The sequence below is a fragment of the Propithecus coquereli genome, unplaced genomic scaffold (assembly GCF_000956105.1).
Source record: "Propithecus coquereli isolate 6110/MARCELLA unplaced genomic scaffold, Pcoq_1.0 Scaffold118, whole genome shotgun sequence".
In the NCBI taxonomy this organism is placed as follows: domain Eukaryota; kingdom Metazoa; phylum Chordata; class Mammalia; order Primates; family Indriidae; genus Propithecus; species Propithecus coquereli.
The window spans coordinates 5,716,192-5,739,537 of NW_012135858.1; the positions used below are offsets into that span (position 1 = coordinate 5,716,192).

Sequence of the window (23,346 nt, forward strand, 5' to 3'; positions counted from 1 at the left end):
AAAAAAAAAAAAAAAGAGATAGGGAAAGAATACTGTAGATTATTAATATTAAGAAAAACACTAAAAATAATATTTTTCAGGAACCAAGTTTTTATCATCTAGGGATGTGCTGTTGTATAGGGTCAGACCTGATCTAAAGGCAGACCTCTTGTTCAGATAATTCTTTAATGTCACTTCTCAGCTGAGCTGTTACTAGTAGTATGACAATTGAAATCTTGAGATTGTCTTCTTTTAAGAGGAGCTAAACTACCTATGATCTAAGGTAGAATTCGCTATGCTTTAAAAATCATACAGATATACCAGGAAAAGCCATAATTTTTAAAATCTTTTTGTGAAACCTAATAATTTAAAAGGAGGATGATATTTGCTTTTTCCTTTTGTACAGAGATGTTGCAGTGACATAAGGAGCATATCGCAGATACAAATAGTATTTTAGTTTTGAAAATAGTTTACCTGTTGTCCCAGTGCCTTTGTTGAATAATCCTTTTTGTCCTCACTAGGTCATGATGCTATCTATACTAATTTTTTTGTATATACAGCCTCTTTTCCTGGACCATTTATTTTGTGATAGTACTCCTCCACTTTGATATTGGAATAGTTAGCCCATTATTACTCATCCTTTTGAAAAAGTTTTTTAGCTTTTCTTAATTTTGTTCATTTTCAAATTTTCAAAACTATATGTAGTGGTCCTATGAAGAGATACATATGATATATCACAATATAACAGTGATAGTCTGTCACTAATTGAAAAAATGAATGTAAGTATGTGGTACAGAAATCTTTAAGAAAATGTGAAGCTTTATAATTAAATAGTTTAAGGTGATATAATACTTTCTGAATATAACCATAAATCTATTATAGTAATTATTAGTATTGATTTTTTTTTTATTGCAAGCCCCAAGTTTCCTTAATAAGGACTTTGTGTACATAGCAACTAACAGATGGGCTATCTCTTTTTAGCTTAATCTCATGGTATTACTTTTCTTATTTTCATTTCATGGTAACAAAGTAGTTCATGATATTCCATAGAAATATATATATATTTAGGGCATAGCCTTTTATAATCATTTAGCATTGTTCTGATATATATTTTTCAGTGGATTTTAATGATATTTAGTAGAGTAAATGGTAGAAAAGTGTATGTGTACTGAGACATGAAGTTCATAAGGGGCCATAGTTCAGTGTGACATGTAGAGAAATATTTTTTTTTAAACTTAAGGGTTATTTCTCAATTTTTATTAAAAGTTTGAATAGATGTTGGAGAGTGTGATCAGTCCTGGCTCTGGTATCTTAGGAGTCAGAAATAACATGTTCTACTTAATCCTTTTATCTGTAAAGAATTTGGAAATTTGTTAATTAAAATGTGTTTCTACCACTCGGTTTATAAAAGAATATGATCTTCTTGTTATCTTTTACCTATTATTAAACATTTTATAAACTTTTTATATTTAGTTAATAAATCATGCTTTAAAAGAACTCATGGAAATAGAAGAAGTGTGTGAAAATATATTACACGTTCACCTAAATGGTAAGTATGTCATCATTTTGTCATTGGGAATGATATAAACCATGTGAGGTTTTTAGATTACGAAACTAAATTCACTTGTGTGTTTTAAGCCTGTGTTAATAATTAGATTTTGAAAACTAAATCCGTGTTGAATAAAGGAATCACATAAGGACTTTGTTTTTTGTCTGTCTTTTCTCTTTCTTTAAGTAATACTGCTAACTCTATGGAAGATTGTTCTTTGACTCTACCAGATGTCTTTATTGCTGAGTTTTAAGAAGAAACTAATGTGAACCAACAAGTGTTTGATATTTTTCTTCCCAGTTAAATTTAAAAAGCATTGAAAAATATACATAACTGGAAGATTATCTGCTATATCAAATACATATTTCATTTTAATTAAATACTTTTAAATGGACTTTATTTCAGGCCTGCTGCAGATCAATGATAAAATTGCCCTAAAGGAAATCACAAGGCAGTTAAATCTGGAAAATGTAGTTGGAGATAAAGTTTTTGTAAGTATCACTTCAGTTGTTTTATTAAATAAACTTCAAAGTACAGTCCTTCTGGAGGAAGAGGTTCAGAGATTCTAAGTTGAAACATGCAAGATTCTTGTCATAAAAATGTACACTGTGTCAGGGTACATTTACTCGTAATGTTTGGATTTTATTTTGTAGTAGATTATACTAGCTATAAAAGAGCTAAGAAATTTACATTTATGTAGATACTCTCTGAGTTTGTTCCTTCATCTGTAAAATAAATCCTCGGATTCTCTATCCTGGAGATAGATGAATATATTTTTAAACATACTATATTATAGCTGTATAGTCTCCTCTGAGACTTGGATGGCATGGGCGCATTGGAAAATGTGATGAATATGAAGCTACAGTAGGTGGGTTTCAGTCTTGCCTTACTGAAAACCATTAGACTACCTGGTAATTGCTGACTAATGAATGTATCTGAATTTCAGATTCCTCATATGTTAAGTGGATATTATTTTATTGTACATACTTCACAGCATTATTCTAAAGAGGAAAGGAAACACTAAATAAATATCAATTAACTTTTAAAAAATACTTTGTGGATGGTAATGTGCTGTTCAAATGTCAATTCTCTTACTATGTTTTCAGAAATTTATCCATCCCTCATTACCATAACAGCTTGGTGTCTTAGGACAGTGAACATGAATAACCTAAAAGAAACAGATTTGAAATTTCTATTAAACGTTTTATCTATTACCTAATATATAGGACCTAAGGAAAAGACAATTATTTAATTTTTAGCTGCCCTAATTTTCATAATGAAATTATCTATCCTTATACTGTTTATGCAGTTGAAGTGACTTATATACATTCCATATTCATTTTCTGGTGACTGGTGACCATGAAGGGCTGTCACTCTAATTTTCTCTACTACGTGCTCTCTACTGCAATGACACGGGCATAATTGTGTAAGCCTTTAGCATTTAGGAATTTTAGTCTTTAATAATTATCTATCAAAAGTTGAGCCAAGCATATATTCCTCTTCGATTGTCTGCAGTTCTTTGAAGTACAAATTCAAAATGCCCCTTCTATAAATCCTGTGTTCTACTTTCTGTTTAGAACATAATGTTGAAGCTAGTGTACTATTAGGCCAAAAAGTTCCTATTAAGTTGGCTCAGTTTGACTTTTGATTTCAAGTTGATCTGGATAGGTGTAGCTGACATTTTTAAATGGATAGATTCATATTGGATTTATGTGAAATAATAAAAGGCCCAGTCTATCATTCTATGCTAATCATCACTATTATCGCCACATATAGACACTATTAGTTTAATTCCTTCACTATGTAAATTAGGCATCTGAGGCTCAAAGAGCATAATTAGTTTGCCTGTGGTCATAAAATGGCAGAGGCTGAACATAAGAACCTAAGTTACTTATGTAAGTATATACTTAATGTTAGACATAGTAGTCTTTTAAACAAAAAAGCTGAAAGACAAGCAACCTTTGAGAACTGACCACTGATTTCCTGACAGATTGTCTCTTTGAGCCTTTGTTATGTTATAGTAAAATTATGGATAACGCCTCTTGCCCTGTCTACTGTGGAAATAGTATTACCATGACAGCATGCGATTATCACAATATGTGGATGTTCTTTAAAACTCTATTGTACTGTTTTATATTAGCTCTCTCAATTGGAGAACAAACGAGTGGATTTCTTTTCTTCTTTTTATCTCCTCAAATTTAAAGTTGGCTGTTTCTTTAAATTAAAAAACCTGAATGAAATAAAAATTAATGACTTTAATGAAAAAATATTCTAATGGGGTCTCTACCTCAAATCTGAAACATCTGGATAATGCATCTACTACTCTGTTAAATTTTATTTAGAATATTTAAGTTGTATCCAAAAATGTTTTGGCTATATTTCAAGTAAACATAGCCAAACTTGATATGATATATACAAAATCTTCAATATACTCTGGAATAGACAGACACTGTTACAATATCTAATATTTCAAGCAAGTTTTTTCTTGCCTTTCCCTTTTGGATCTCATTTAAATTCATGGTCATTTCTTTAGTGGTACAAATTAATTTGAGACTTTCAAGAGCCTGATGTATTTGAAAACACAAAGTGGAATGCATTTCTGAGTCTCTAACTGTATGTAGAATATAGCAACTCTTCAAAACTACCTTCAAATAAATTTAACATTTTTACAGGTTTTGTCCAGAAAATTTCATACGGGACATAGTTATCGCCATTTTCAGTGTTACACCGTCTCTACTTTTACATTTAAGTTTTAGGTAGTAAGTATAGAGACTCTCAGCTGATTTTGGCCAATGACTAATTACTAGAAAAAAATACATAGTGTCTATATAAAGAATCAGCCCTATTTTATTCTTTATTTCATTAAACTTAGTCATGTTATCTTTTTGTTATTCAGGGAAGCTTTGCAGAAAATCTTTCATTTCTTCTGGAAGCTTTAAAAAAAGGTAAATATTAACGTATTTATCTGTATCAAAAGGTATTTGTTTTAACTTTAATTTTCACCTGGTTATAAAGGTAAAACATGCTTTTACAAAAAAACCCTCAAACAGAAATATAAAAAAGAATAAAATGATCACTGTAATCCCATCTCCCATCGCTGTAATAGTGATTATCTCAATTAACATTTGGTTTCTTTTCTTTCTTCACCTGCAGCAAATCGTTAATATAGATTGTAGATAGATATAACTTCTTTACAGATATAAAATTATTTTACCTATTTTTTAATCAATAAATTTTGATCAGTGTTATCGTTTTAATGATTATTGTATATTCTGTTTTATAAGATGCTATAATTAATCACCAGTTTGGGACTTCCATTTCTAATTTTTTATAATTAGAAAGGATTAGACAATCATCATGTATTTCTTGGGGTAAATTTCAGTGAGTAGAATTCTGGGTTAAGAGACACCATATTTAAAAGAGTAAATATTACCAAACTACTGTGGAAGTTTCACTTTCTAAACATATTTGAGAATACATTTTTCTTCACAACTTCAAAACAATTAGTAGTTTTCATGTTTGCCAATCTCTTAGTTTAATTTTTGTAATTTTGTTCTTTGTTTAATTTGCGTAATTCTTACAGTGGTGATACTCATCATTTCACATTTTTATTGACCATTGACATTTCCAGGGTTACATATAGTCATGTGCTGCAAAATGTTTCAGTCAGTGGTGGGACACATATACAACGGTGGTCCCATAAGATTGTAATACCATATTTTTACTGCATCTTCTCTGTGTTTAGATACACAATACATAACCTTTGTGTTACAGTTGCCTACAGTATTCAGTTACAGCAACATGCTGTACAGGTTCGCAGCCTAGGAGCAATAGGCTATATCATAATACAATACAGCCTAGGTGTATAGTAAGCATACTATGTAGGTTTCTGTGAGTACACTCCATGATGTTTGCACAATGATGCCTGACAACACGTTTCTCAGAACATATCACTGTCATTAAGCAATGCCTGATTGTATTTCCTTTGGGTCTTTCCCTGATTTTGGTGAGGTTTTATGTCATACTTACTTATGGGAATTCCTGTGCTTATTTTTCTCTTCCCTTGGTTTGGACTTTTCTGCTGAGCATAAGTTTTAAATTATTCACATAGTTACATTTATCTAGAATTTTTTTTCTCTGCTTCAGATTATGAAAACATTCACCCATGTTTTCATTTAATGCGTATATTTGTAATTTATAATTTGGTTGGAATTTATTTTGGTATGAGGTATAGAATAGGGATCTAAATTTGAGTGAACCATTTTTCCTCACTGATATATAATGCTATATTTTATCAAATTGTTATGTAGGTCTGTTTATAGACTTTTGAGTAGTCCCTTTGATTTTGTACCAGTATTAAATCATTTAGCCTACTGTATTTATTTTAGTGTCTATTGGAGTAAGTCTCCTTAATCAGATTTTTGTTTCACTTTTTTTATGCAAATATAAAGCCTTTAAACCTAAGGTAAAAGGGATTCTTCTACTAAGGTAGTTTCCATTGTTGGAATGAGAAAAATGTATCCAGAGAGTCATGTTGAACTTTTCCCTCACTGTTGAAATGCCAAAAATTGTGATTTAAAGCAGTTAAGTAGCTTTGAAGCAGTTTTGTTCATTAATTAGGTGACTCCTGTTATATTTTAATCTCTAAGTGTTTTGATTCTATGTAGGTATTTAAAAGTCTTTTGTCAGTTTTGTAATGACTAAATGAGAATTATATTTACAGAATTATAAAAATAATCATCTCCAGTCATTTAAATGATTTTTAATTTTTCATCAACTACTAGAGTGTAATAACTAGAATAGTTAACTACTTGAGGGTGATAGAGGCTATCTTTATCCTGTGAATAATTTTTTCTGTTGAATGAGTATATACGCACCAGTAAATGTGCTTCCCCAAAGTAGGTTATCAATATGTTTTCCGAATCGAGTTTTAAAGACCGAAATACAGTAAATATTTTGGAAATTTAGGAAGGTTATATAATTGCTTGTTAATTTAAAGCTTTTATTTTATTGTAGGTGATCGGACCAGCAGTTGCCCGGTGATCTTTATATTAGATGAATTTGATCTTTTTGCTCATCATAAAAACCAAACACTCCTCTATAATCTTTTTGACATTTCTCAGTCTGCACAAACCCCAATAGCAGTTATTGGACTTACATGTAGATTGGTAAGTTTTTGTTTCTATTAAAAACATTGATGATAATATTTGAAAATTTAAGCTTAATTGTTAATGTGATTAATCTTTTTTCAATTATTGAGATCATTATATTAGACATTTTAACACTGTTGTTTCATCAATGCCTCGTATATTTATCTTGCTTTTCAACTCAAATTGAGGAAAACAAGAAGACAGGTACTCTACACACCCATAAACTAATACCTCCCTCTTAATAAAATCACTGAAGAAAAAAATGTGAAATTGGATTATGCTAATGAAATTAATAATTTCTACATTAGCAAATAAAGAGACAGGTAAATAATCTCACCACTATTTTATAAAAATTGATAATAGTTTATGCTTTTACATTGGAAATTCTTTCCATATTTTGAAAATACTTGGAATCGACTTTAAATGGTAATATCCCAACTTTCTAAATACATAGCTCCAGAAATGGAAGAGATTCTATCAAGCAGTCATAGTAGATAGTGACTTCTTTGTTCCTTAGCGTATTTTAGAATGATTTTAACCATAGTCTCAATGTCACTATCACTTTTCTTTGTGAAGGTTCTATACATATTAAATCTTGGGTACCATTGGACAGTTACACAGGCTTTTTTCTGTGTTTACCTTCTTACACTCGCGTAGTCCGAAATGAACTTCTTTCTGAATTCAGGGAAAACTGATATTAAGAGTGTCTTGGTCCCTTTTGTGTTAGTATAAACAGAATACCTGCGACTGAGTAATTTATAAAGAAAAGAGATTTATTATCTCAGAGTTTTGCAAGCCAGGAAGTTCAAGAACATGGCACTGGCTTTCTGCAAGGGCTTTCATGCTGCTTTATGACATGGTGGAAGGTCAAAGTGGGGTAGCAGGCATGTGGATAAATAACAACCTGTTCTCTCAGGAACTGAACCATTCCTAAGAGAGAGAGAACTCACTCTGGTGAGATAGCACTAATCTGTTCATGAGGGATCTGCCTCCATGACCCAACCACCTCCCACTGTTACACTGGCTTTTAAAAATCAACATCAGTTTTGGTGGGAACAAACCATATCAAAGAGTCATCCCTTTTCTCATACTATGACTGCCAAGCCTCCATAGCTTTCTTCCATCCTCCACTCCCCCCCAGAACCCTCCCCCAATTCTTGGCAGACCTTTTGTCAGGCCCATTTACTTATTCTCCTTTTCTACAGCTCTTTTTTTTTTTTTTTCTTTTTAAGAAAAGTGAAACTTTTCACTAAGTCATCTTTCAACAGCCTTCCTTTCAGTGCTATTTTTCTGTGGAGTGGCTGTCTCTGTACTTCCTTTCCTTGTGCTTTAGAGCTTATGATATATGGTGTCAAAATAAGCCTCCTTCATAGAAGATCTGGCTGGTACTCCACATATTTTTATTCCTTCTTGCCAAACCCACCAGGCTATCACAGAGATAAAAGAAGCACTCTCCTTACTGCTTAAAAAAAAAAAAAAAAAAAAAAATCTTCCTTTGGATGGAAGTGGCAGTGGCAAATGTTACTGACCCAGTGAAGGACCAAATAAAAAAAAAATAAAAGGTCAATAGCTTAGCAGTGTTTTCAGTTGCTCTTTCTTATTCTGTATGTATAATTTTCTAGCTGTATAGTTCTTTCAAGTGTAATTTGTATCTATATATCCTTGTTTATAGGGAGAAGTAGAGTAGTGACTTTGCCAGGAAGCAGCTTCTTCCCCAGTGGAAGAAATTTCTTTTTTTTTTGTAATTTTTTTATTTTTATTTTTTTTTTACTATTCTCTCTATCCCTACATTGCCAACTTGTAATTATTATCCACCACTAAAACTTCATTTACTTCCATCTTTTTCTTTTCATTCCCAACTTCAGACTCTTCATCGTTGCTTGCATAGAGTATTATTTCTGCTACCTTTCTACTATGTACCTATATTGGTGACCCAGAACTCCTTAGTAGTAAATAAATATTATATATAATATCCCTGTCTCTGAACATAACATCCTTCTCTTTTAATTCTCATACTAGTACTGTTCTTTTCTTTGACCTTATAATAAAAATATTCTAGATTTTTCACTCTTCCTACCTCAGGCTGTTAATCTTTCCTGTCCTCCTTCCCAAACTATGTAATCCCATTTTGATCATTAGAATTTTTTCCTCTGTATCTAGGTTATTAGGATATCTTAAATGAGAATCATCTGGCTGGATTTAAAAATTCATATTTCTAGGCCTCACTACACCTCTTTTTAAGAAGTTTTATTGTAGAAAATCTCAACATTATATATAGGAGAGAGTATATAATGAGCCTTCCGTCCCCTTTTCCACTCATTGCCTAGTTTCAGCGATTACCATACACTAGTTTTATTTATGCTCTAATATCTCCTTCCTTCTTTGTATTATTTTGAAGAAAAAGCCAGACATTATGTCATGTTATCAGTGTTTCAGAATGTATTTTCAGAAAATGACTCTTTAAAAAATATATTTCTCTAATATAATTGTTATGCCTTAAAAATTAGAAATAATTCCTTTAAATAATCAAATATCATGTCACTGTTCATATTTAGGGGTGGGGGGTTTTAATAACAGCCTTATTGAGATATAATTTACATACCATACAGTTCACTCATTTAAACTATACAATTCATTGATTTATTTGTATATTCATGGAGTTGTGCTTTTATCACTAAATCATTAAGAGCCCCATACCCTTTAGCCAAGTCTGCCCCCATTCCCTCTTCAATCCTAGGCAACCACTAATCTACTTTCTGTCTCTATGATAATTTGCCTTTTGTGGACATTTCACATAAATTGAATCATGTAACAGTCTTTTGTGACTGGCTTCCTTCCGTTAGCACAGTGTTGTCATGGCTGATCTGTATTGTAGCATGTATCAGTTCTTCATTCCTCTTTGTTGCCAGATAATCCATTGTGTAGATATACCACACTTTGTTTAAACATTCATCAGTTGATGGACATTGGTTGTTCATATTTTTTAAGGTATTATGAATAATACTGCTGTAAACATGCATGTACACTTTGGGACATATAATTTCATTTCTCTTGGTTGTATACCTCAGAGTGTAATTGTTAGGTGATATGGTAACTCTTGTACCATAATATATTTTGAAAGATTGCTCAAGTTCAATATTAAAAAGAGATTTAAGAATGAGAAATTCTATCTATATGAGTTAAGAGGACAACTTATCTGTTATGTTTTTGATATCTGGGATAGTTCGAATGCGTATCAGCTTTGTGGAAAGTATTACCTTCATTTAAGAAAACTTTGTATGTCCTTACAGGTAGTACATATTAGTTATCTTTTGGTTTCTCGTGTTCTTTGATAGTAAATTTGAGTCCTAATTTCTTCTTAAGGAAAAATACAAATACAAGTAGTTTTTAAAAAACATCAATATTAAAAAAAAAAAAGAATACTTACCAATTTCATGCTGTATTTCTGCCAGTTTTCTTTTCTATCGTGGTTCCTTCTGCCCATGTTGCTCCAGTTTAAATTTGTAGGTAGTTTAACAAACTGAACTTCCCTCCATTACACATCCTGCTGCTTGATTCTTTTTTATATAAAACCATGAAGAATAAATTTTCATGAATGTATTAAGTCTCACTGTGTTTTATTATCATAATTTTTTATCAGAATTCTTCATAGAATGTACAGAATTTCTTATTGAAACTCTTGATGTTTTTGTGGTATATAACTTCAGTAATAGTCACAGTTTTTTTAGCAGTCATTTTAGGTCTTGGAATGTTGCACATTAGCTGAGGATAACATGCTATGAAAAAGGCAGGACATCACCAAGCCTACAGATGCCTAGAAGGGGATTATTTAGTTTGCATAAAATCTTTTTAAATGATTGTGTATATAGAATAAGCATTACTAATTATAAGCTGTAGTTTACTTATACCTCAAACATTGGTTACAAAAATTTCTTAACATGCCTCTTACAGGAATTTCTATTGTTTTTAAGGATATTTTGGAACTCTTAGAAAAAAGAGTGAAGTCACGATTTTCTCACCGGCAGATACACTTAATGAATTCATTTGGTTTTCCACAGTATGTTAAAATATTTAAAGAACAATTATCTCTACCTGCAGAATTTCCAGACAAGCTTTTTGCTGAGAAGTGGAATGAGAGTGTTCAGGTAACTTAAGGGCAAAAATGTCAGAGTAATTATGTGTCTGTTATATGATTTAAAGCCATTAAAATTACAAATTAAAAAAAAAATTAACACAAAGTTTCTAATGTTGATATGGTATAAAACTGCAGGAATGCAAATTATACACCTTTTTTTTTTGTATTTTCTTCTTAGAAAAGACAGTTGAAATGTTCTATCTCCTAAATTCTCTCTCTTAAAAGAACATAAACTTTAGGACTTATGTGAGTGGTTTCATGTCTTTTACAAGTTTAGCAATATGCTGTGTTAGTGGATCATAGCTATCTTGTGTGGATTTTTATTTTCCCTAGTTCTCATATACAACTTGAGCTTTTATTTCTTCGGGTTAGGTAACAGGCAATCTGGCTGTGGCACCTCTGGTTATATTTTCTACATCGATGAATCCTGTCTTGGGAGTCCCAGAAGACCTGAGGGACTTAGATATAAAGGCAGGTTGACATGTTTTAAATGTTTTCTAAACCTTTTAGACTCTGTAAATTTACCTGCACTTAGGATGACCACCCTTGCCTTTTCACACCATTGTTATATCAACTCAGCACACTAGCCATTGGTTTATTCTCATGCTGACAAGAAGTTTCAGTAGGCAGGGAGAAGGGAGGGAGTATATTTGTTAGTATATGTTTAATAATATAATTGAAAAACAATATTACTGAATAAGTCCCTCATAGAATCTTTAAAATATATTGGCCTCATGAGAGTGTAATATAGAGTCCTTAGTTCTGAAAGAATTGGGAAAAACTGATTTATAATATTAAAATGCTAATGAGTATGGATGATTAGCCCTCCGAATAGAATTACACAGTCTAGATCCACTGGCTCTAAAAAAGGATTATTTTATGTTAAAGCAATAATGTTAGGTTATGTTCTTTTTACCATAAACTCTTAAAAGCAATACTAAATTAAAAGTGAGAATTTTGCATTTATTTTGCTCCTTAATGATTCTTGTTTTGATTATAAAATATGGTCTGCTCATGTAAACACTACTAATTTTGCCACATTTCATTTTTTTAAAATCATAAAAGTTCATTGAACTAAATTTAATCAGTGCACAAGAATATGTGGTAGGGAGTGGAAGTTTCCCATATAGCCATACCATTCTCCTTCCTTTTACAATGGAGTAATTATTTGGTTTATAACATTGCAGAGTTTACATACATACTAAATTTGTTCCTTTACATAAAGGGCTCAAACCTTATATATTATTCTATTTACTTTTTTACTGTGTTGTGATTGATAATTCTGTATTGTTTTTCCTAATAGAGCTATACATAATTGTTTATAAAAATGGTGGAATTTATCCTTAAAATTCAGATATTGTGCCTTGATATAATTAGGTATGGATCCTCCTTTCCAATCACCTTGTGAAATTAATCTTGCCAGGGACTCAGAACTTTCAGCTAAGTCAGGCAAGTGTTCTTTAATACTGTTTCTAATTACAGGATTCCATTCTATAGGAGCACTTTCTTTATAGTTGTTACTCCCGTATTGTTGCCTCTCTCACCCAGGTCTGGAATCAGTCAGACCTGGATCTTCAGCCTCTATATCCACTTTTCAGTGCCACGCAGATTTTCACCCTCTGTAACTTCTGAAGCGATTGTCTTACTCCAGTATGTTTTTCTGGCTATTTTAGAGATTCAGATGTAGTCTTTCATAGTATTAAGTGTCCGTGCTCTCCCAGGGCTTTTATTATTTCCATACCTCTTCACTTTAACTCTTTTCCTAAGGTGACTACATGGCCCAGGGTGCATTGTACCATCATTCATCTTCTGTCCTTCCTTCGTGCTATGTTAACATTCTGAGCGTTTAAAAGTGGGTATATAGATAAAGAGGATGATGGAGGTTATTGGTAAAGTATTAATGTAACTCTGGATGACTTAGAAAGTGATAGCCATGTAGTAATCGGGTGGCTCAACCCCAATTTTCTGGTCTTTTGTTGCAGACCCTATATCCCTCAAACTTAGGGCCAGGAGGTAGAAATGAATGTGAGCGCTATCCTATCATCTTTTTGACAGTCTTGGAGTTCAGTTTCACAAAATAGAACTGGCATCACTGGGGTGTGTGTCTTTTAGTTCTAATATTTTCTTCTCTATCCCTATCATCTTGTGCCACCTCCCTTTGTTATGCTAATAAGTGAGCTTCACTTGAAACATCTGTCAGCACCATGGCCAGAGTCCCTGTCCTGTGGAGGAGGGGTGGTGACTGCATTAAGGGAGCTTTCTTTCTCTCAGTGCTGGCTATCCAGCAGGTTTTTTACATTGCAATGTTAAACCAAAACCGGTGGTACAAATAACAAGTCACCTGTGGAATCTCATCCAAGAAACATCTTCAGGATAGGGTTGAACTTGAATGTTATGCTTAGTTTAAAGGTTTGGTTTATTCCTACCTCAAATGAGTCAAATAAGTAAGCAGAGTAAATTCTATTCCAGCCTGGCAGTATAAGAGAAATTCCTGGAAAAGAGCGTATAAAAGATTCATAGCTAATTCTCCTCAAAGGAAATCCCCCAAAGCTAAATTCAAATGATTATTGATGGCTGGGCACGGTGGCTCACTCCTGTAATCCTAGCACTCTGGGAGGCCGAGGCAGGTGGATCACTCCAGGTCAGGAGTTCGAGACCAGCCTGAGCAGGAGTGAGACCCCCCCCCCCCCGTCTCTACTATAAATAGAAAGAAATTAGCCAAACAACTAAAAATAGAAAAAAGTTAGCCGGGCGTGGTGGTGCGTGCCTATAGTCCCAGCTACTTGGGAAGCTGAGGCAGGATTGCTTGAGCCAAGGAGTTTGAGGCTGCTGTGAGCTAGGCTGACGCCATAGCACAATAGCCTGGGCAACAGAGTGAGACTCTGTCTCAAAAAAAAAAAGAAAAAAAAAAAGACAAATGATTATTGGTAATAGCGTTTCTGTCAAATAGTTTATAGTGCTCGAATCAAAGTGGAATTAAAAATGTAATGAGAAAGGTTAGACAGATTTTTTTGTTGTTGTTTTGTTTGATTTAATGGCTCACATATAAATAATGTAGACTTTTTATTTTCTTTTTTTCTGTTTTTGTTTACCTCCAAAAAGCCCAAGAGAATGTAGTCTTCTTTAAAGCAGATTAAATAATTTAGAAGCAAGAAGGTGATAGCTTTCAGAAAGAACGAAAGTTGGTGTCAGACCACTAAAAATAAAGAGGTAAATGTAGGAAGGCAGAGTGCAGAATAACAACCCTGTGAAGCATCATGTTAAAGAAAGGCAAATACAGTGTTTTTTAAAAATGGAATTTTTGCAGAGAAAATTTTTACCATCAATTATTTTTGTCCCCAGTGATTTGCTTTAGATTTCCCAAGTCCTCTGAGTTTACTATATCAGCTTATAAGTGACTTGATTGGAGTAAAAGATCACAGAAGCTGAGTGTGTAGTTTGCCTATGATATTTAGTTATATATTTCTTAAATTTCTTCCATAGTGAAATTTGAAAACTATGGAAAAACTAAAAAAAAAAAAAAAAAAGATTTTATTTCCAAAATATTTTTATTTCTATTATTTTGCTTTATTATTTTATGCTCATCCATATTTGACCTTGTTTATGATAATAGTCACTGGAAGCCCTATAAAATACCAAAAGAATACTAAAAACAATATTAAGGGAGCAGGAAGTATAACTGGGATGATATATTTACTGACAGCATGAAATTTTAGTCCAATAGACTACAACTTCTGAATGTGAGTCTCCTTAACAGTGGAAAAAGTGAAGACATGTAGTTATGGCTCTGGAAAATATAGAAATGTTTAATTTTCTGGGTTTTTTTTTTTTAAATTAGGAAAGAGGATCTTTATTTCATGTAGGTGATATTTGAAAAATTATGTTAATCTTCCTGAAGCCCTTTTGGCTCTGCCACCTCTGGACTTACTCTCCTTTTATCTATTCTTTCCCTCCATGCCAAATATTCCTCACCTTCTGTTCAATCCTAATTCGTTGAAGTTACTTGGCTCTTTTAAGATAGGCTCACTGCTTTCTCAAAGGGCCCAAGTGATCTCTGAATTTCTAAAAGCCATGAGCTTCTTCTCAAAATGTATCTTCATTTTTCAGAATCATTTACATTGTTAAATACCACTTCCCTCTTGAAATTTTCTACCCTTATTTTCTAGATCACTGCTCTCTCTTGGAGACTCTTCCAGTCTTTAGTATCTTTCTTACTTAGCTCCTCTTTTTTATACCTGCTACTTAAATACTGATAATCCAAGGTTCATTTCTTGGCTACATCTCACTCTTCATGGGCTGGTCTGTGCCCTATGGATCATCTTTGATTTTTTTTTTCCTTCTCCCTTTAAACCCTATCTTCTCTGTTCCCCTCCCCAACAGTTAATTCTCTATCTTTTATAAATGTTGAAATTCTATTTTGTCTTCACACCACTCTGATAATTCAGACCCTGCTTGCCGCTTGTGTGGACAATTACAGTTGTCTTCAATTAGTTTTTCCTGCCTTTATCTTTCCATACAGTCCCTTTACCAAAAACTGAAACTTAGGTTATGTGACTACTCATTTTCTGTCAATATGCCATGATCTTCCTACATTCCTTATGCTGTTCCCCTTAATTGTAATGCCTTTCTCTTAGCCTGTTTACCCCTACATGTTAAGCGTTCTTTGTAATACTTTACCTTGTTCTCCCAGGTACAGTAACTTGTTCTCTTGTTTTTTGCTGCATTTTCTTCATCCCACTATTGTGACTTTATAGTTTCCCTTATTTGAGTAGAAATTTTGGGGTAGCAAGGATTATGTTTCATCATTGTATTTATTGAATTAATGTAAAGGGTTAAGAACAAAATTAGGAGACTAGAAATTTGATTTTGATTTTAGTGTTCTATAAGTAAGACCAACATCTATTTAACAAAAAATTAATATTAGGTAGAGTTAATAAGGTAGGTACACCACCCACTAAGGTATAGATTATATTTAGATTTTAAACTGCATTGTTCCTCAATTTTGTTTTGATTTTTTTTTTCTTTAGTATCTCTCAGAAGATAGAAATGTGCGAGAAGTACTACAGAAGCATTTCAATGTCAGCAAAAACCTGCGGTCATTACACATGCTGTTGGTTTGTATTAGTTTTGCTTTTCTCATTCTTTTTCTTTTACCAGATAATTAAGCATTGATGGTAATTAATTAAACCGATAGATAAATTTTGGGAGAATTGATATGTTTACTACATTGAGTGTTCCAATCTCTGAATATGGTACATATCTCCCTTTATGTAGTTCGTTTGATACTTTTATCAGCATTTTATAATTTTTACTACCCAGATCCTGTAATTGTTTAAAGTATATACCTAAGTATTTCATTTTCTTTGAGCAATTGTAAATAGTATTTTTTAATTTTGGTTTTAGTGTGCTCATTGTTAGAGTATCAGAATGTGATTGACTTTTGTATGTTGACCTTATATTATTTTACTGAACTCATTCTAAACTCACCTATTCTAGGAGAGTATTTTTTATAGATTCTTTGGGATTTCCTGTTTAGACAATTACATTTTTCAAAAATAGAGACAGTTTCATTTTTTAATTTCCAATCTGTATACCATTTATTTCTTTTTCTTGCCTTATTCCAATGGCTAGAATTTCTAGGATTGTGTTGAATTAGAGAAATGAGATTGGACATCCTTTTTTGTTCCCAATATTCAGAGGAAAGCAATACAGTCTTTTACCATTAAGTATGATGATAGCTGTAGGTTTTTAATACATGCTCATTATCAAATTGAGATAATCTCCTTGTATTTCTAACTTGCTTGAGAGTTTATTATGCATGGGTATTGGATTTTATCAAATGCTTATTCTGGATCAGTTGATATGATCATATAATTTCTCTTTAGCCTGTTGATACATTGGATCACATTGTTTTTTGATGGTTGAACCAGCCTTGCAAACCTGGAATAAATCCCACCTGGTCATGGTCTTTCACCCAATGTATAGTATCTTAAGCTTAAACAGTATCAATCAGAAGATATTTAATTGTTCTGAAAATTAAAGAACTTCTTTCACTAAGAGTATTTGGTATTAGACTAATATTTCCAGAAAATTATTTATGGCAAATACCTTTCAAAGAGAAAATAGTTTTGGTGTCATGAGTTTCTTGTCACTTTCAATAATAATAATAGAATAATAATGATGGTAATAATAATAATAGCAGCTACTATCTATTGACCAGCACATGAGCCACGGACTGTAGTTACTTTACCTACATTATATCTAACCTTTACAATAATCTTATTTTTTATCCCTGGGTGTTTTTATTTTTGCCTTTGAAGAAATTGAGGTTCTTTCAGGTTAAATAACTTTCCCAGAGTAATACAACTAGTAGATGGCAAAGTCAGGACTCAATCCAAGGCTCTCTGGCTTCAAGCTTGTGTCCTACTTTACTGTGTGGTTTTGTCATTTTTATTTCCAGATTCTCTTTTCCCATTCCTGTTTTTGCTGAGGAAAGTTAAGTCTTTTAGTCCTATATACTTTCCCTCTCCCGTCCTCCAAAAGTTCACTGCCATTTTCAGCAACAGCTGTCTTTATCATGAAGGAATTTGGAGAGTAAGAATTTTTGGAGTAGGAATACATTTATATATCCATCCCATTATTCTGAGAAAATATCTCTGCCTCAATGTTGTTAACATGAACAACCATTATTGTGCCAGTTTTCTGTTACATTTTTAATTCACGATCATTAGTTATATAATGGTTTGGTTTTTATCAGTGAGATTCTATTTTGGTGGATTGCTTGCTCATATTCTTACCTCATCCCTTTATTTTGATTATCTTTGTATTACTTTGTATATTAGAGATTTACAGCCTCTCTGGTAACCAGGTAAATGTGGGTAAATGCTTCAATGAAATTTTTTTTTTTTTGCCAGTCTGGTGGGTGTCAAATGTTATGAGTCTGATGGTATAGTTCTGTGACTATTAAAATTTATTGCTGCTGGCAGCATAAATATGTATAGTGCTTTGGAGAGCAATTTGGTAGATTGGGTAACGGGAGAAACTCAGATGCATCAGAAGGCCATGTACAAGATTGTTTATTGTGGATTTGTTTATGATTGCAAAAAAAAAAGAGAGAAATGACAGATGTCCATCAATAGGAAATGAATAATTTTGGGTATATACAAAGAAATACAACAGAAAAAAATGAATAAACTTAGAATTGACACCTCAAAATGGATAAAATCTAATAGATGTTCATTGAAGAGAGTTGTGAAAGTACAATATAGTATTTATATAAAACTTTAAAATTAGTCTGTTTTAGCGAGGAGTGCACACATATATAGTAGAAGTGTGAAGTGTAGTAAGTATAAAGACATGCATGGTTGTTTGATTTGGGAAAGAGTAGAGCTCAATCAGGAGAGGAGACAGGAGCTTCAACTCTGAAAATTTTATTTCTCAAGCTGGGAAAGTGGTCATGGATATTCAATTTATTATTCTCTGTTACCTTTTTGTTTGTTAAAAAATATTTCATAATAAAAGGAAAAAGAAAAGGAGAAAGGGAAGGAGTACTGGAGACCTGAGTCCCAGCCAGTAGAAGAATGAAAGACAAGGATTGCCAAAATCTTCTGTTCAACTAAGGCACCTGTGCCCTGGTTAAGGTGGTGGAGAAAAGAGTTTCTAGGATAAGTATGTCCCAAATAATTACATGGTACATACTTATACCACCAAGAAATTATTTATTGTTTACATGAAATTGAAATTTAATCAGATGTTGTACACTTTTATCTGCTAACCCTAAATGACAAAATTTAACTTTTATGAAAAATACATATCAAGAAAAAAAAGGAATCTTCAGATATTTGAGTGGCAACCCTGGTCCAGGAGCCATATCAGTTTTGAGAAAATTAAATGAAAAGTACATTAAAAATGGACTGTGTTTTCAAAGATAGTTGTTTCTGGGTATAAATTTGTTGTGGGTTTTGTTTTTTTTTTTTGTGGTATAATTGAATATAAAATAAAATAGCTAACTTCTGCCATACACTAACCTTAGCTGGTTGATGGGGTGGTAAAAATGTTTACAAAAGGCATAGATCGGCCTTTTTGGCTTATATCTGGGTTTTGATTAGTATTATTTTTAGCTTTCTCCTCCTTGCCCTATTACTTTCTTAAATGGTCTTCTTTTGAGGAATAAGTAAACAAGATAGGCAAATGAGAAGGGAAAGGGAGAGCAGCAAGAACATTTTTTATGCTTTACATGTATAGAATTATGTGGCATATGAATTGAAACATTCTATATTTTAATAGAGGTAAATTTGAGAATACCTTTCCCAAGCATTAGTACTCTCTCCTAAGATTAGACTATACGAATTAAGAAGTTTTGAAGTTTTATAAGAAGTAGTATCTCCAAAATGCTCAAATGCATGTGTCACTGTTTTTCTGAATCGCATTTCCCCAGATGCTTGCTTTAAATCGAGTGACAGCATCACGCCCATTTATGAGTGCCGCAGATCTCATGGAGGCAAACCAGCTGTGTAGCATGGACTCTAAAGCAAATATCGTACATGGTGAGAAACTTGCTTTATTAGTTTTTTTTGTTTAATTGTGATTTTTAAAAGTGTGAATTTAGTTAATGGGATGTTTTTTAAAATTATAATTAACATTGGGCATAGTGCTTTATTTATATACAGGCATAGTGCTGTATGTACAGAATACTTTATTATCAGTACAGCCTTTAACTCACTCCTTTAAAAGGTGTTATCACTACCATTTAAAATGAAAGAAACTTGATGCTTTTCCTGCCTTGCCACATTGGAAAACCAAGTAATACTGTATTGCCGATGTTCTCATGGCACCAGGTGATACTGAAAAGCATTCATTAGAAAATATAAAACTATATTACATGGCTTAAATTATCTTTCTAGTGGACAACGATACCCTAAAATGAAGTCCTCAAGTTTTAAAACCCATGCCTCACCTCGCCCCCCAAACTTTCTCTATATGCCCTCACAGGCCAGTGAGATTTTGTAGTTTAGTAGCTTTTAGCCATTTTCGGTTCACTATCCCTTTTGAGAATCTGAGGAATCTTACTCCAGGGAAAAAATGCACAAGCCATTTTGGATATAATTTCCAGGGATTTAGGGATTTTCCGAATAAATCCCACCCAAGGGCCCTATGTAATTTAAAGTCACATAATAATTGCAGTTTCTGGTTATTGTTTACTGTGGGCCATATGGTGAGTCAGAAAGAAACTGCTTGACATCCTTCCCCTCAAACCATGATCTTTCAGTATTTTTTTTCTTTGGACAGTATTTATTTCAACCTTATATGCCATTAAAATAAAACTCATTGTTTTTTTCCCTTTTACTATAGGTCTGTCAGTCTTGGAAATCTGTCTTATAATAGCAATGAAACATTTAAATGACATCTATGAAGAGGAGCCATTTAATTTTCAAATGGTCTATAATGGTAAGATGAGGCTTTGGTAATTTCTTTCTGACTCTCCCCTGCTGCTTATTTGAGCATACTAATGTTGTCATTGCTTTCTATCCAGAGTTTCAGAAGTTTGTTCAAAGAAAAGCCCATTCTGTTTATAATTTTGAGAAACCTGTTGTCATGAAGGTAAGATTTAGTTTGCTTTTATTTTTCTGCAGATTAAGTATATTTTTTACATCCAATTTGATTATATACCAAAGTTGTACTTTCATTAATTTTTTAAACATCAGGTATTTGTCATAGGGATTTTTTAAAACAGACAAAAATTATCTAAAAATGAAATATTTTAATAATTCTGAGGAAGCAGCCAATAATGTTTTTATAGTTTGCAGAGGTCTACTGCCCTCTGCTGTCTGTTCATAGCACTTGCATCCTGAAAAGAACTTAATACCACAGTCTGTCAAACCCATCCATATACTTTCCAACACAGGATTGGTTTTAAAAGCTTAGTAGTAAAAAGAGACAAAAGTGTAGGTTAATGCATTAAGAAACTTACAGGACAAAATGTCATTGGCCCATGAGGGCATATAGAGAAAGTTTGGGGGTAGGTGAGGTATGCATTTTAAAACTTGAGGACTTTATTTTAGGGTACCGTTGTCCACTAAAAAGATAATTTAAGCCATGTATTGTAGTTTTAGATTTTCTAGTAGCCATAAGAAAGTAAAAAAGAAAAGGTGAAATTAACTTTGATAATATATTTAACTCAGTATATAAAAAATATTTCAAAATCTACAATCAATATTGGAAATTATTAATGAAATATTTACCTTCTTTTGCATTAAGTCTTTGAAATTTTTTATATATTTGCATTTACAGCACATCTCAATTCACTAAATATACATTGGAAATACTGGTTCTTTAGGTTCCATAAAATATATAGCTGAAAAAGTAGCTTTTACATTTTAAAATTGTTCGAAATGTACTTGAAATTCTCTAAGTGGACCCAGTATTAGTTTTTAAATTTAAATTTAATTAAAATTCAATAAAATTAAAGATTGAGTCCCACATTTCAAGTGCTCAGTAGCCTCGTGTGGACAGTGCAGTTCTTGAGGATTTTATGGGAAGAAACTTTTTTTTTAAAGCAGTGGACCCCTAAGTCCTTTGGCATCCCTTACAGGCCTTAGCAGTCTGAATTTTATTTCTTGTAGAAACAAAAAAAATGGGAGTACAGAGCATTGTTGTTTCTTCAAAGAAACAGAAAAAGTATTTAGCATATTGGAGGTTTTTGTTTTTTCCCCCTAATGTCATGTCTGTCTGATAGTCATAGTTTGTAGGAGTTGTGAAAATGGAAAGGTTACCTAAGCATTTAAATTCTTATGAATAATTCGTAGCTGTTCATTTACACATTTTCAATAAGGAAATATTTTGCCACCTAGAAATATTTCAAGTTTCCTCAATTTCATTCAGCCCCAACACTTGCAGCCTCCAGTATTTTCTCATTTTCAGAATTGAATGGTATCTGAGCTATCTCTCTTTTCACAGAATTTTTATGATGCATAGAGAATATATTCCAATGATGTTTTTCACAATGAACAGTAAGAATAGAATCCTCAGGTATCTGTTTGAGTGTATCACTAGTTCATTGTTAGTGTGTCACGATTTAATGGTTTCTGTTTTTTTCATATCCTAATAACATACCTAAAACAATAATCAAAATTAGGAAAGACATAATACGTGAATATTAGGGATAAGAGGAAGCAGACAGTAAAGAGTCCTATTATGGGGAAGATGGAAGAAGGGAGCTTGTTGATAGGTTGTGACAGTATCAGCCAGTCTCAGAGGAGTAGGAGCCTGTCCCCGCTCCTCCATGCCCTTACCACCCTCGCTCAATCATTTACTGAAAGGATCAGCTGAATAGGCCTACTTTGCTCAGGCATCTTTTTCTGCCTGCCTGTTTGTTACAGTTGTGTGAAAACTTTTACACAGCAAAGTCTTACAGAGGTAGAGACAAAAATGTAAATGCAAATTTGAGTAACCTAGGTAATCATTCAAAAAGTCTTACCTGATTCTTAGGTTTTTGTAGAGAAATGGAAGCCTTATGTTAAAACTATGATTTTAGAATGAGGTTAGAAAGAAAACAATGTTGTACAGAGTGAATTAATGTTTGTCCTGTTTCCATTCAACAGTGCATGGACAGATAACTGTGCATTGACACTGTTTTACTTGGTAATATGAAGTTTTTATGAGGTTGATAAGAATTTTTCAACCATGTTGGTTTCTGTTACATATTGTTTCCAGCCCTCTGTTTCACAACTGACCAAAACCATAGCTGTTCTGTGAGTTAACTTTATCACTTTCCTCCCCTATTCAAACCTAAATTATTTCTTTCATCTTTCAGGCTTTTGAACACTTACAACAATTAGAATTAATAAAGCCCATGGAAAGAACGTCAGGAAATTCACAGAGAGAGTACCAGCTGATGAAACTCCTTTTGGACAATACTCAGATCATGAACGCCCTGCAGAAATACCCCAACTGCCCCACAGACGTCAGGCAGTGGGCAGCGTCCTCGCTAAGCTGGCTATGAGTACAATCAGTGACTTCAGTTTTGGCATTTCAGGCATACTTCTCTAGAGAACTAAAAGTTATTGTCTTTTAACAAGATGTATTATTACATTTTTTTATATTTATAAACATTTTTGCATTTATGGGAGACTTTGCATGTGTGCTATCTGGGCTATGTCTTGCCTTTGAAACGTGAACAGTTACACAATTTAGAATTTCAGTAGATTGATTTAGATTACATTGTAAGTAGCAGTTCAAAAGAATAAAATGTGACTGTTTTAGGGATTGGGCCATATGCTTATTTAACACTTGTAAAGTGTTTATATATGGTCCATTTGAAGAGTTCATTTCAACCTAGCAGCTAGATGTTTTTAAAAACCTTAAACTAAAGCAGCAGTAAAAAAACAGTGCTAAGAATTGAGGTGTAATAAGTAATCTTTTGGTCAAGTGGGGGTGCTGCATTTTTTTTCCTATACACATGCAAATTTTACCCAGACCCAGGTCTTCTAGTTCAGGAGACTAACCAGCTTAGCCAGAGAATGGTCCACATGGAA

The 23,346-nt window shown here is 32.8% G+C and overlaps 1 protein-coding gene across 1 annotated transcript in view; it reads left to right on the plus strand.

The window, feature by feature from the left end:
- The window catches only part of ORC4 (origin recognition complex, subunit 4), a 92,247-nt gene extending 69,170 nt beyond the window's left edge, over positions 1 to 23,077 (plus strand). The window contains exons 5-14 of the mRNA XM_012659424.1: positions 1,453 to 1,528; positions 1,934 to 2,019; positions 4,425 to 4,473; positions 6,545 to 6,696; positions 10,650 to 10,823; positions 15,841 to 15,927; positions 19,251 to 19,359; positions 20,165 to 20,260; positions 20,346 to 20,413; positions 22,626 to 23,077. Coding sequence (XP_012514878.1) covers positions 1,453 to 1,528; positions 1,934 to 2,019; positions 4,425 to 4,473; positions 6,545 to 6,696; positions 10,650 to 10,823; positions 15,841 to 15,927; positions 19,251 to 19,359; positions 20,165 to 20,260; positions 20,346 to 20,413; positions 22,626 to 22,814 — 1,086 coding nt within the window. The 3' untranslated portion in view covers positions 22,815 to 23,077. The remainder of the gene's footprint in view (positions 1 to 1,452; positions 1,529 to 1,933; positions 2,020 to 4,424; positions 4,474 to 6,544; positions 6,697 to 10,649; positions 10,824 to 15,840; positions 15,928 to 19,250; positions 19,360 to 20,164; positions 20,261 to 20,345; positions 20,414 to 22,625) is intronic.
- The last annotated feature ends 269 nt before the right edge of the window (positions 23,078 to 23,346 follow it).